The sequence below is a fragment of the Sinocyclocheilus anshuiensis genome, unplaced genomic scaffold (genome assembly GCF_001515605.1).
Source record: "Sinocyclocheilus anshuiensis isolate Anshui unplaced genomic scaffold, SAMN03320099.WGS_v1.1 scaffold257, whole genome shotgun sequence".
NCBI lineage: Eukaryota > Metazoa > Chordata > Actinopteri > Cypriniformes > Cyprinidae > Sinocyclocheilus > Sinocyclocheilus anshuiensis.
In genome coordinates this window covers 327,580-340,999 of record NW_015539889.1, presented here as the reverse complement: position 1 = coordinate 340,999, position 13,420 = coordinate 327,580, and the positions used below count along the sequence as shown (strand labels likewise).

Below are 13,420 nucleotides of genomic sequence, written 5' to 3'. Positions count from 1 at the left end.
TAACTGGAATGAAACCTACTAGAGCAACCGCATAGCCTACATAATATATTCCAGTCTTATCTCCTAAAGTAATGGTTGCTGAAAAATCAGCTTTGACATCACAGGAATAAATTACACAATACATATAAACGTTTTAACGGTTTATATAGGATTTAATTCTGACTTCAAAAATGACTGTTTTGCACATGCTAAGCATAAAACAAAGGAAACAAATAAGAAAATTCTCACGCATATGCATGCATTTCTTCACATAGGAGCTCACTGTTATCACTTGGGGCTGTGCCAAGCTCAAGCCAGGTATGTTAATGTTTTGAATTCTAAGTGCGATCCAATTAAAAAAAACAACTGCACATTTTTGTTTTGTATTCTCTGAGTAAGAACAAAGAGAAGCCGAAATAGTGCTCGCTATCTTGTTTTCTTAAGTAACAGAGATGCTGTTAAATTAATGGTTTGAAGGCCTTGTTAAAATATACAAGTCGAAAGTTAGCAAGGCTTTTCTAGGCCTGCACTCCAGCGAACTTACTTCTCTCTCGCTACATTGCAAGCAATGACACAACACCCTGCTTAGCTAGCGCAGCTTCAGGTGCATTCCTGCTCTCAAGACACATATTTATAAAAACTGCTTTGATGCTGACATCATCAATTGTTAAATTTACATCGAAAATGTTCACGGAAAATGTGGTTTATATACTAAACTGTAAGGCCTACTACTAATGCAGTGAATTTACTTTACAAATAAAAACGATTATTTTCTTATTTTATTTGTAACTCAATGGATGCATCAAAACTAACGAAAAAATCTGGCATCAGTGCAAAAAAACACTCACATTACATAACATAATTAATTTATGCATTTAGCAGACGCTTTTATCCAAAGCGACTTACAGTGCATTCAGGCTATACATTTTTTACCAGTATGTGTGTTCCCAGAGAATCGAACCCATGACCTTTATCGCTCCTAACACAATGCTCTACCACTGAGCCACAAGAACACTGAATAACATAACATGAATAGGGTTAAAAATTATAATATTAATGCAGTTATTAAAAAAGTAAATATGCCAAGTTATGATGTTGCTTGGAAACTGTAAACAATTTAACACCACTAGTATGAATTATGCCCCTTTAAAAACATGTTCTTCATCGTCTTGACTGGCTTTGGGATACGTCCTACAATATATATTTGTACATTTCTCTGTGTATCATTATTATGTGTAAATAACATTAAGCAGTTTTGCTAACTGAGAGCTGTACGAATGCACCTACTGCAGTATAAACGGTAAAGCAAAATCTCTCCTAGCTGACACAGTTCTGTCACTAAGGGATCTGTCTTTGTCATCTAGCACAAACCAATTCCTCACGCACTGCATCCCATGATTCATTTTGGTATATCGTGGCTATATATGATCAAAGTTTATTCTGCTTTCTTTCCTGTGGTTGCAATAATTATTTTATAAACACCAGGGAATTATGTTTTAGTGAAAATGAAATCACATCTCTCTCTCTCATGCTAAACGTTTGCAAAACAAGCAGATACTCTTGCGATAGGATTGCGATTTCTGTCTGAGCAGCCATGAAATGCACAGATGAGGATCATGCTGGAATGAGTTGAGGATGACGGAACAAGTGAGAATGAGAACGAGAGAGAAATATTGAATGGAAACCGCAGCAACTTCTAGACCATCCACACTTTCTTCGTCTTATCACTGTTTTTTGTCCTTTCCCCCGCCTTCATCGCTTTCTGCACTGTTCCTGCACCACTAAGTGAGAGAAATGTCTCTGTTTATCTTGTCTTGCGTCTCATCACTTGCCTCTTTCTGAGGGCTGATAGCAGAGACTACAAGTGAGTGCTGCCTTTGAAGTGATAATGGGATCGTCAGGCCATCTTTGTTGTAGCTTTAAAAGCAAAAAAGGCAAAAAAAAAAAAAATCTCATCCATGAAAATACAAAGGTATGCCAGGATCCCATTCTTTGGCGTTGTTGCACCACGACTTTCATTACTTATAAACAAGTGAATGCATCAAGCCTATTTTACTGACACAAATATGAAACGCAACAAGCAGTTTGGCATTTCCTCGTTTTAGCATCTTAATTAGCAGATGGTAGACTTTTTTAAGATTATCAATGGATTGCAATAGTGAGATCCAGCAACAATGCTGTCTTTGAGCACACTGCAAAATTCCCCTTTATGCTTGATTTCTTTAATTCAGGTTGACTTTTTCAATAACGTGGTCAAGTTAGCTCAATCTACTGCGCAGACAGCTCAATGAATTGGCCTGTCAATCACGGGGAGATTTTGCCTTCTGCATTAGTAACTGCAATCTGCTTGCCTGTAACGCAATTAAGCAACAAATAGAAACCAGTGTTGGTCTCACTGCATCTGTCAGGTGGGGATGTAAAAGGATTCACCCGCGATCAGATGAGGGGAGGTGAATAATTAGGTTGAAGGTCAAAAACAAAGCTTTCACATTGATCTAAAGATCTGCATCCAATGTTAAAGCCAACAAAAGCAAGACATACCCAGTGTGACCTCAGTCTGCATAGGCATGGAGAGAGCCGGGTGTGAGACCTCGCAGCTAAACAGGGCGTCGTTGTCCAACTGCGGATTCAGAGTCCAGGTGAGCTTGGCCTGAACCAGCACAGACCCATCGCTCTGGGGGATTTGCATGTTGCTGAAGTAGTACAGGGGGTCAGTGCTCTGAACCCACCGTGGGAACTCTCGGCTGACCACTGTCTCTGGGATGGTCTCTGTGGCCGGGCTGGGCTCTTGACCGGGCTGTCTGGCCATGTAGCTCCGCCCAGGGCTCTCTGTGTAGAGGCGTCCGGGCCTGCCATCCGGACCCAGCAGAGATAGAGACTTCCTCAGCTTAGTGTCGTCCAGATCCCTGCTGATCAGAGGTCTGGCTCCACGCACGCCAGCGGAGCCGCCGCCCTCGTAATCCACGGTGGATGAAACATAGGAGATCACCTCTATCAACTCTCCATCCCGCTTGAAATATACCTGGCAAGAGAGACAAAAAGTTAATGATTGTGCACTTCAATCAAACTAAAACAATAATTTACATTTTTTTTTTAAATTTCAGGTAAACCCTTTAGCCTCCAATTGGCCTCTAAAAAATATCTGAATGAATGAATGAATGAATGAATGTGGGATGGATACAGACTCCAACCAGGCCCTAAAATATGCTGGTATAAAAATACAAATATATTAAATAATGTAAATAAATAAATAAAATAATGTAAATTAATTAAGGAATAAATGAATGAGAACCGTATATAGACAGTGCATTTTATAACAAAGATAAAGCAAGCAAGCAACTAACTAACTAACTAACTAACTAAATAAATAAATAAATAAAGGGACAGACACTGACTCCAACTGGTTTAAAATATGCTGGTAAGTAAATAAATAAATAAACCAACAAATTAAAGTTGGATGGAAACTGATTTTAACTGTCCCCAAAAATATGCTGGTCTTAAAATAAATTGACATAAAATATGTAACAATTATGAAATAATTTAATAACAACAATAATAATAATAATACAAATATTACTTCTACTACTACTACTACTACTAATAATCATTATTATTGGCTCCAGCTACTTTATTGTCGTTGTCTGGCAAAATACATTTAATTTACAATTTTTATTTATTAAATTGTGTGAATTAATTACTAAAAATTCCATTCGTAATACATTTTAACTACTTCAAACTGTTACATCAAAAGACACTTGTGACTGCATAAGGATGCTAGATCAAATAACTTTGGATGTTTAAATATATTCTTCAAACTCCTAAGAATCTTAAACAAAGACTGTGATGTACTTCGTTGATTTGTTGGCAGATTATGCAGTACAATAGTCAGTTACGTCATCGCTTGACTGCCAACTGGATATGCAGGCTGGTTCTGAAAGCATTTTTTCAGATTACACATCTACAGCATGAAAACCAGCATCATTTTGGTATAAAAAGGTATGAGAATTATTATTATTCTTTTTTAAACAGAGGATGCAATAGTCAGTATCTGCCGCAATCAAAGTAAATTGTGAAATTACCTAAACAAAAGTATCTGGGACAATGCAAAGCATTATTCAGCCCACAGTGTTGGCAAATATACGCGACACAGTTTCTGCTTTGTGTTTGTGTTCCACTAGCGCATTGCTGTAACAGCCTCTCTCCACTACAGTGCATTTGGGTATTAAGATTCCCAGCTGGTAAATCACTTGACAGGGAATTAAGTTCCCACTTCAACACACAACCTCCAGATATGTGTATTCAATTCAGTAGGCCTAATGCCTGTAGCATTAATGTTTGCACAGTGCTCTGCTTGTACCCCTTTTGCTCTCAATCCCTCCTTTTCCTACCCTCCACTGCTCCACAAGAAGAAGGAATAAGAGGGGTTCGGCATAAAGCACTGCTATATATATATATATATATATATATAGCCTATGTATGTATTACTGTATATATAAGCTGCTTGCCCATTCAGGGACCTTTGGACACTTTAAATTCCATTTGCACAAGATCAAAGTTTCATTGCATTACACAAGGGTAACACTTTAGAATAATGGTCCGTTGTTAACAAGTAACTATGCAGGAAGTAATAGGTAGTCCTACATTAACACTTAACTTAATACTATTAACTAATAGAGAAGCAAGATGAACTAAGCAGTAAGTAGTAGCAAATTTAGGACAAAGGTAGTTCCTTATTAGATATTTGATAATTACAAAAAAAATATATCCTCATTGAGAACTACTTGTGAACTATGACCAATTAATAAAGAATAACCAATTAATTACTAATCACAACAGTAACATCTTAAAAGTGAACAATTGGGTTCTTTGTGGAAACTAATTTATGAATATGTTATCCCCCAAATAAGTTGGCTACAGGTTGAAATTGTGACTACTACTCTTACCAAAGAATGGATGTTCTCTGTTTATTTCAAACAAAAACATAAAATAATAATACAAATAATTCATTTAAAAATGTTAATAATTAGGAAGTGATTGAATTAGTTCACAATTATGTCTCCGACTCCAAAAGACCTATACATTTAGTGACAGTAGGCTGGGGAGGACTTTTCTATAATGATGATAATGATGTACTCTTGACAAAAACAATTCACATCTTTAATGAAGGCATCGAAGGCATTTATATCGTGTTAAGCACAAAACCGCATATTCCAGATTACAGTGTCTGGTATCTAATAAGGAACTACCTTTGTCCTAAATTTGCTACTACTTACTGCTTAGTTAATCTTGCTTCTCTATTAGTTAATAGTACTAAGTTAAGTGTTAATGTAGTACTACCTATTACTTCCTGCATAGTTACTTGTTAACAACGGACCATTATTCTAAAGTGTTACCCACAAGACCTATCCTTGCACTGTATCCCTTTTTTGTCCTTTCGTTCTGTGTGTGTGTGGCTTTGTCTGTCTTTGATTTGATCTCACCATTTATGCCCCTGCACTCTGTTGGGTAAATAAACATAATATAACATGGGTGAATTAAGCTCAAGTCCTTGAGAAGAATTCAGAATTCACAAGAATTCAGAGAGAGAGAGAGGAAGCGAGAGATAGGCTTGTAAGGGACAGCGCTATTTCCCTCCATGCGAGGACTGTTTTTGTGGCTAATGTGCTCTAAAGCACACACTTTATCTCGACTGCTGAGAAAGGTTAACAGCATATACCACACTGTGGCTTTTACTTGCATTATCTGACCATTTGCGCCTGCAGCCACAGGGACGAGCAGACAAAAGCAGATGCATAGTAGAACCCTAAGCTATTAGCTAAGGCTCCAGACAGCAGTTAATGCCTAATATTAGTGATTGTGTGAGGAGATAAAACAATGCTTTGACTACGGAGCCATTTGGAAAAGACAATGCAATAACTCAAGCTATGGCTGAATAGAGGCTAGTTCAATTGCAATGTATGGAGGTTCAACAGGCCTCAGTTTGACTTGGTCAAACAAAGTCACACGAGGGAGTTTTCTGAGCATGCGTACTGTAGTCTCAACGCCACAGTTTATCACATACCCACTTGAAATGTAAACACACTATATCAAGGTTGCATAAACCCCTCAGGGGGACTGGCACTGTAAGAAGTGTACAGTAAGTCGCTTTGGATAAAACATTCAGTGAAATAGTAAACAACGATAATGGTTATATATATGCAAAGCATAAGAATGTATACATATGAACAAAAATGTGACCCTTGGTTTATCATACAAAAGTAAACAAAATTTATATTAATTCTATCTTGGTTTGATGAATGTTATGTGAGAGTGCCGTATCTTTGGTTAATATGCCAAATCTTCTGCAGTTCCTACATGTCGCCAGCATGTGGAGCTATAAATCCTCTGCCGCAATCTAGACCTGAAAGAGAGAGAGGTAGTCTGCCTCTGCAAATAGTGCACAGAACTCCTATTCATACACATGCTAATCACCAAGGTAACGGTCACACAACATGCTCAACTCATTCCAAGCACCGTTCTTAGCAAACACGGTCTCTTCAATTATTCATACTGTAATACAGCTCGTGGAATTTAGCCCTGTTTGAACAGAATTTAGTTTTTGTGTTTTGTGGATGGCATACTTGAGTTTTTACTTTAACACAGTTTGAACATATATGCTCTCCCCAACATTTTCTAAAGAAATGCGAGTCAACATGCACAAGAGTTTTGTTTAAAACTGTTCAAACACACCCCACAATGTCCAATTGGGATGTTAACTACCGTACATTACGGTAAGTGCCATTAATCATTTCAACAGAACATTGCTTATTACTGGTAATGTCTTATCACACAATGAGCAGGAAAAGCCCATTGTTTCTTTTCACAGGGGATAATCAATTGTCCTTATATTAATTTCTCTCTAATGTGCCTTCAATAATTGCCTTGTATCTACAGCCGTAGTCACAATGCTAATTTCAGTCAATACAAATTAGATATCAGACATGTTTGACGCACACTGTTGATGGGCTGCCTTTGATTGGTTGTTGTCTGGGGAAAAGCAGAGTTTCTAAAGTCCTTTTTAGGGAGATGCTGGGCTGTCACACATCTAACTCCCACGCAACCCGAAATAGTTCCGCATGAACGCAGCACTTGTGTCTCACGCCTTAGTAAGGAGAGTAATTACACAGCAGCCAATGTAGAGTGTATCCAAGCAGGATATATTGCACAATAATACAGTAAGTGCTGAAATATGCCAAAATAGCATGTAGTTCAGTGCCCTTGAAGTGTTTTGATAGTTCTAACGCACAACGTTACAAAGGAAAGAAAAAAAAACCTTCAGTTGAAGGTCTGGAATGCACTGACGTTCCAACACGCTTTTCACAATGGATGTGCACAAAAAAGCATGCATGTGCTTGCACCTCGGTGGATTTAAATGAGTGCAGCAAACAAACAGCGATGTAATTCCGTGTGCTCGCCAGAGCACAATGCTTCACGCCGCCAGTGGAGCGGATTGCCTGTGAATGGACGCTAATGAAAGCACCTGCATGCAGCTTATTGCCAAGTGCACTATTTTGAGTGGAAAGCTCATTTAAAGACTTAACAACAGTGGCTGTTCCTTTGGCCTCTTTTTCTACTTCCTAAAATTGTCATATTTAATCACTGGAGTGTCAAAGGAATGATGGCCTTACTTGTGCTGTGACAATGCGGGAGTGAGATCAGAACGGACTTAATGACAGATAATATGGGGGATTATTATCTAGCCCTCTTTCAATCAGCACCAGATTGTGCAGAGGACACACCAGCCTGGCCCGTCAGTTGATGGACTCCTGTTTATTTGAATGCTGCTCTTCATGGTATTGAGGTCTATCAGCTTTGTGAGAAGACTCCCAAACAGAAAGAATACTTTGGACAAATACAATTAAAATTAAAGCTGCAAGCAGCGATGAATGGGCCCTCGCACCCGGGCTCACTGCCATGGGGTGGCTTTAGTAAAACAGCGAACGGCGAGCAATATGCATTTAAAGTGGTAAATATAGGAGGAATATGTCAAAGTCATTTATATGTGCCAATCTTCCTGCTGCCAGCTGGTGGCGCTATAACTATAACTGGATTTTGGCATGTAGATTTCTTCAGTCCAGCACTTTTATCAAACATATGAAATTTGGTGCAGATTGAACATGGAATGTTTGAGTTAGTATAAAGCATGACGTGTCCTATTGCCAACAGGTGGCGCTATGATTATAACTGAATATTGGCCTTTAGATGTCTTCAGGCCATGACTCTTTCCAAATATGTGAAGTTTGGTGCAGATCGGACATTGCATGTTTAAGTTAGTGTAAAACAAGCCATTTCCTGTTGCCAGCAGGTGGCGCTATGATTATAATGGAATATTGGCCTTCAGATGTGTTCAGGCCAGGACTTTTATTGAACATGTGAAGTTTGGGGAAGATCTGACATTTTATGCCTGAGTTACAACAACTTCTATTCCCATGGCGAGACATCGAAATTTGTCACGGCGCCATGGACACGTCCTTTAACGAAAACTCAAGATCTTCGCAATTTAACATCGCAAAGGCCTTTAGATTATACTGAACAACTTTGGTGTTCATCTGAATTAATCTCTAGGAGGAGTTCGTTAAAATACAACGTCTGAAAATGGCAAAAATGACACAAAATTTGCTGAGAAAATTAAAAATAACCGACTTCCTGTTGGCTTTCGGATTTTGCTCCAATATACTTTTTTGTAGGTATTGGTGTGTTACATGTGTGTACCGATTTTCGTACGTGAAAAGTAGCTCGAGGCGCACTCCATTGAAAGTGTATAGATGGCGCTGTCGAGCCATTTTGCCACACCCGATGGAATATTGGCCTTTAGATGTGTTAAGGCCAGGACTCTTATCAAGCATGTGAAGTTTGGGGAAGATCGGACATTTTATGCCTGAGTTACAAAACCTTTTATTCCCATGGCGAGACATCGAAATTTGTCACGGCGCCATGGACACATCCTTTAACGAAAACTCAAGATCTTCACAATTTAACATCGCAAAGGCCTTCAGATTAGACTGACCAAAAACATTTTTTAATGTCATTACATTTCTAGGAGTAGTTCGTTACAGCGTAAAACATGTCATTTCCTGTTGTCAGCAGGTGGCGCCATGACTATAACTGAATATGGGCATGTAGATCTGTTCAGGTCAGGAGTCTTATCAAACATGTCAAGTTTGGGGCAGATTGGACATTGCATGTCTGAGTTATAGCAACTTCCTTTTCATGGCGAAACATCGAAATTTGTCAGGCCGCCAGGGACACGCCCCTTGACGAAAACTCAAGATCTTCGCAATTTAACGTCACAAAGGCCTTATGATGACCCTCACCAAATTTGAAGATGATCCGATTAAAACTGTAGGAGGAGTTCGTCAAAGTACGAGGTCTGGAAATGCCAAAAACTGCACAAAAATCGTGCAGGAAATTCAAAATAACGTACTTCTTGTTGGGTTTTGGATTTTGTACTAAGAGACATTTTTGTAGGTAATGGTGTGTTACACGTGTACCGATTTTCGTACATGTATGTAAAACGTAGCTCGAGGCGCACTCTGTTGAAATTTTACAGGTGGCGCTATCGAGCCATTTTGCCACACCCACTTCTCAAACCCATATCAGATGTAAATTTTCACCAGTTCTGATGCGTGTGCAAAGTTTCGTGAGTTTTCGAGAATGTTTAGGCCCTCAAAAATGCGATCCTTTTCGGAAAAGAATAATAATTAAAGCTGCAAGCAGCGACGAATTGGCCCTCGCACCCAGGCTCACCGCCAGGGGGTGGCTTTAGTAAAACAGCGAACGGCGAACAATATGCATTTAAAGTCGTAAATATAGGAGGAATATGTCAAAGTCATTTATATGTGCCAAACTTCCTGCTGCCAGCTGGTGGCGCTATGATTATAACTGGATGTTGGCATGTAGATGTCTTCAGGCCACGAATTTCGTACATATACATGAAACGTAGCTCGAGGCGCAAGCCATTTTGCCACACCCACTTCTGAAACCCATATCAGATGTAAATTTTCACCAGTTCTGATGCGTGTGCAAAGTTTCGTGAGTTTTCGAGCATGTTTAGGCCTTCAAAAATGCAATCCTTTTCGGAAAAGAATAATAATAATAATTAAAGCTGCAAGCAGCGATGAACGGGCCCTCGCACCTGGGCTCACCGCCACCCGGTGGCTCTAGGAAAACAGCAAACAATGGGCAATATGCAATAAGTGGTAAATATAGGAGGAATATGACTGTGGGGTCATTCATATTTTTTATGATTTGGACAGAATTTAAATTGTGAAATATTGCAATTTAAAAGAACTATTTTCTAACTTAACATATTTCACTTTTTTGATGGCGAAGCTCATTTTTTTCATCTTCAGTATCACATGATCCTACAGAATCATTCTAATATGTTGATTTATTGGTCAAGAAACATTTCTACATGTCTTCATATTAATTGAAAATATGCTGCATATTTAAGTGTGGAAAAAGTGGAAGTGAATTTCTTTTTTTTAAGATTCTTTGATAAATACAAAGTTCAGAATAACAGTGTATTTAAAATAGAACTCTTCTGTAACATTATAATGTGATTTGTATTGCATTTAATGCATCCTTGCTGAAAAAAAGTATTTAAAAATCCTATTTTTAAAAAAAATCTTACAAGACCCACACTTTTGAATGGTAGTGTACATGACTTGCAATCTCAAATATACTTATAATTCATTGAACCTAACATGAAAAATATTATTACTATTTATTTTTTATTTGATTTTTTTGGGAAATCTAAAAAACGTGTTGCTAACCAAAAAACAAACAAATTAAAACACGAATTATCATATATTTGTGGGGACAGCGAAAATATTGGAAAATCAAGTACAAATCTGAACCACTGGTTTGAATAACCCAGAAGAAAAAAAAAACTTTGTTAAGCCCTAAAAGGAATGGCAGGACTACAGAGAAAAATATTTTATCTTTTTTAATAAATGTATTTCTTATGTAAAAGGACGGATATAGGTTTTTTTTTACTATGTCAGTTTATATTGTCAAAGGTGCAGTCTTTAGCAGATCCTCCAGTTCTTCTTCAGCTACCAAAATTTGTAAACAACTGCCTTAAAAAATATAATAATTAAATATAATAATGATAACGTTTATCAAAAATATATGCTAATTGAGGGTGTGAAGTCATATTTGTTCTCCAGCCAGTCCTCTTGAAAGAATTTATGGAGCATATTTTTTTACTTGAATGTCTCTGACTATTTTAATAATTTCAGCCAGGTTTTTTACCTGAATAATAATAACGATAATAACACATAAAATAAAAGTACATTACAGTACTAAAATAAAGTTCTCAAAAAGTAAAGTACTTGGGGGGGGGGAGTAGTTAAGAAGCCCTGACCTAAACCAATCAGCAACTCAAAAGTAAAAAAAGCACAATGAACACATTCACGAATCATAAATGACTGAAATTATGTGTTAAAAAAGCAGGATAATATGTTCTTAGCAATAAACTGCCAGATATATCAGTCCAATTTGGTGAGAAATGAACATCATGTGCTGACATCGAGCACAAAACAAGTCCGTTTGACACAAGTAGCAAAAAATGTCATGCCACCCTCATTAGTGAAGCAGCACTACAGGATGACTGACGCAAACCTGATGTAACAGCAGTGTCTGAATGAGCTTAATGAACACACAAGTGTGTCTTGTGAGAGCTTCAGCATTGGCACATGCTCAGCACTCGTGTATTAGTGAATGCGATGCCCTCACCAACAGATGACCGCATAAGGACACTCCAAAGTGTGTGTGTGCTTGTGTGCTTGTGTGAGTGTTCGTCTTTGCTGATGGGGGTGAACAGGGGGAGTTGACAGATTTTCGTTCTTCACAGCCTAAGAGGGACACTGGGGGGATTGATGAAGGTGGGCTTGCGCTTTAATCCACTACTTGGCTCAGTTCCAGCAGGTTTCAAAGGTGTTGTACACATGTATTCAAGAACCGTCAAAGCTGTCCAAAGGATTTATTAAGGTTCATTAATCAAGCTTATTACATAACGTTAATGCAATTTCCTACACAACCTCAGTGATGAAGTCAAAATGAAAAATGCTGCTGCTGATTATCTACTGAGAAATGTATTCATAATATGTTGAGTGTGTGAGAACCTAAATAACCCTACATGTATGTTAAATAACCCTATATGACCATAAATAAATCAGGGCTACACTTTTACTACATTATTTCCCTGTTGATTATTACCCTTGATATTTTAACTGCAATTATTAATGTAATTGATAGAATTTACATTAAAAGGTAAACAACTAATTTTAGTTGTTAAAGCAGTTCACCCACAATTATTATTATTCCTTCATGTTCTGCTGAAGAAATAAAGTCATATGTGTTTTGAAAGCCATAAGGGTGAATAAATGACGAAAGAATTGTCATTTTTGGATGAACTATCCCTTAAAGATACTTATGTTATGTAGGGCAACTGGATGTCATATTCTTTATGCACACTACCGTTCAAAAAGTTGGGGTCAGTAAGCTTTTGAAAGAAAGATATTAATGATTTTATTCAGCCACAATGCATTAAATTGATACAAATGACAGTAAAGGCATTTAGAATGTTACAAAATATTTCTATTTCAAAATAAATGCTTTTTGAACTTTTATTAATCAAAAAAACATTGATAATTATCAGAAATGTTTTTGAGCACCAAATCAATAAATCAGAAAAAGTGATTTCTGAAGGATCATGTCACACTGAAGACTGGAGAAATGATTAATGAAAATACAGCTTTGCCATCAAAGGAATAAATTACATCTTAAATTAAAGCTGCAAGCAGCAATGAACGGGCCCTCGCACCCGGGCTCACCGCCACCCGGTGGCTTTAGGAAAACAGCAATCAGTGGGCAATATGCAATAAGTGGTAAATATAGGAGGAATATGTCAAAGTCATTTATATGTGCCAAACTTCCTGCTGCCAGCTGGTGGCGCTATGATTATAACTGGATGTTGGCATGTAGATGTCTTCAGGCCAGTGCTTTTATCAAACATGTGAAGTCTGGTGCAGATTGAACATGGTATGTTTGAGTTAGTGTAAAGCATGGCATATCTTGTTGCAAACAGGTGACGCTATAATTATTACTGAACATTGACGTGTAGATGTCTTCATGCCAGTATTCTTACTAAACATGTGATGTTTGGTGCAGATTGGACATTGCATGTTTAAGTTAGTGTAAACAAAGTAATTTCCTGTTGCCAGCAGGTGGCGCTATGATTATTATTAAATATTGGCCTTAAGATGTGTTCTGGCCAGGACTCTTATCAAACGTGAAGTTTGGGGCAGATCGGACATTGCATGTTTAAGTTAGTGTAAAACAAGACATTTCCTGTTGCCAGCAGGTGGCGCTATGATTATAATGGAATATTGGCCTT

At 37.8% G+C, this 13,420-nt stretch overlaps 1 protein-coding gene across 2 annotated transcripts in view; it reads right to left on the bottom strand.

Annotated features, from left to right (window-relative positions):
• LOC107685626 (immunoglobulin superfamily member 21-like) overlaps positions 1–13,420 on the bottom strand; it is a 268,079-nt gene that overhangs the window by 13,835 nt on the left and 240,824 nt on the right. For both annotated transcript variants that reach the window (XM_016482274.1, XM_016482276.1), the window contains exon 6: positions 2,521–3,001. In XM_016482274.1, the coding sequence (XP_016337760.1) occupies positions 2,521–3,001 (481 nt within the window). The remainder of the gene's footprint in view (positions 1–2,520; positions 3,002–13,420) is intronic.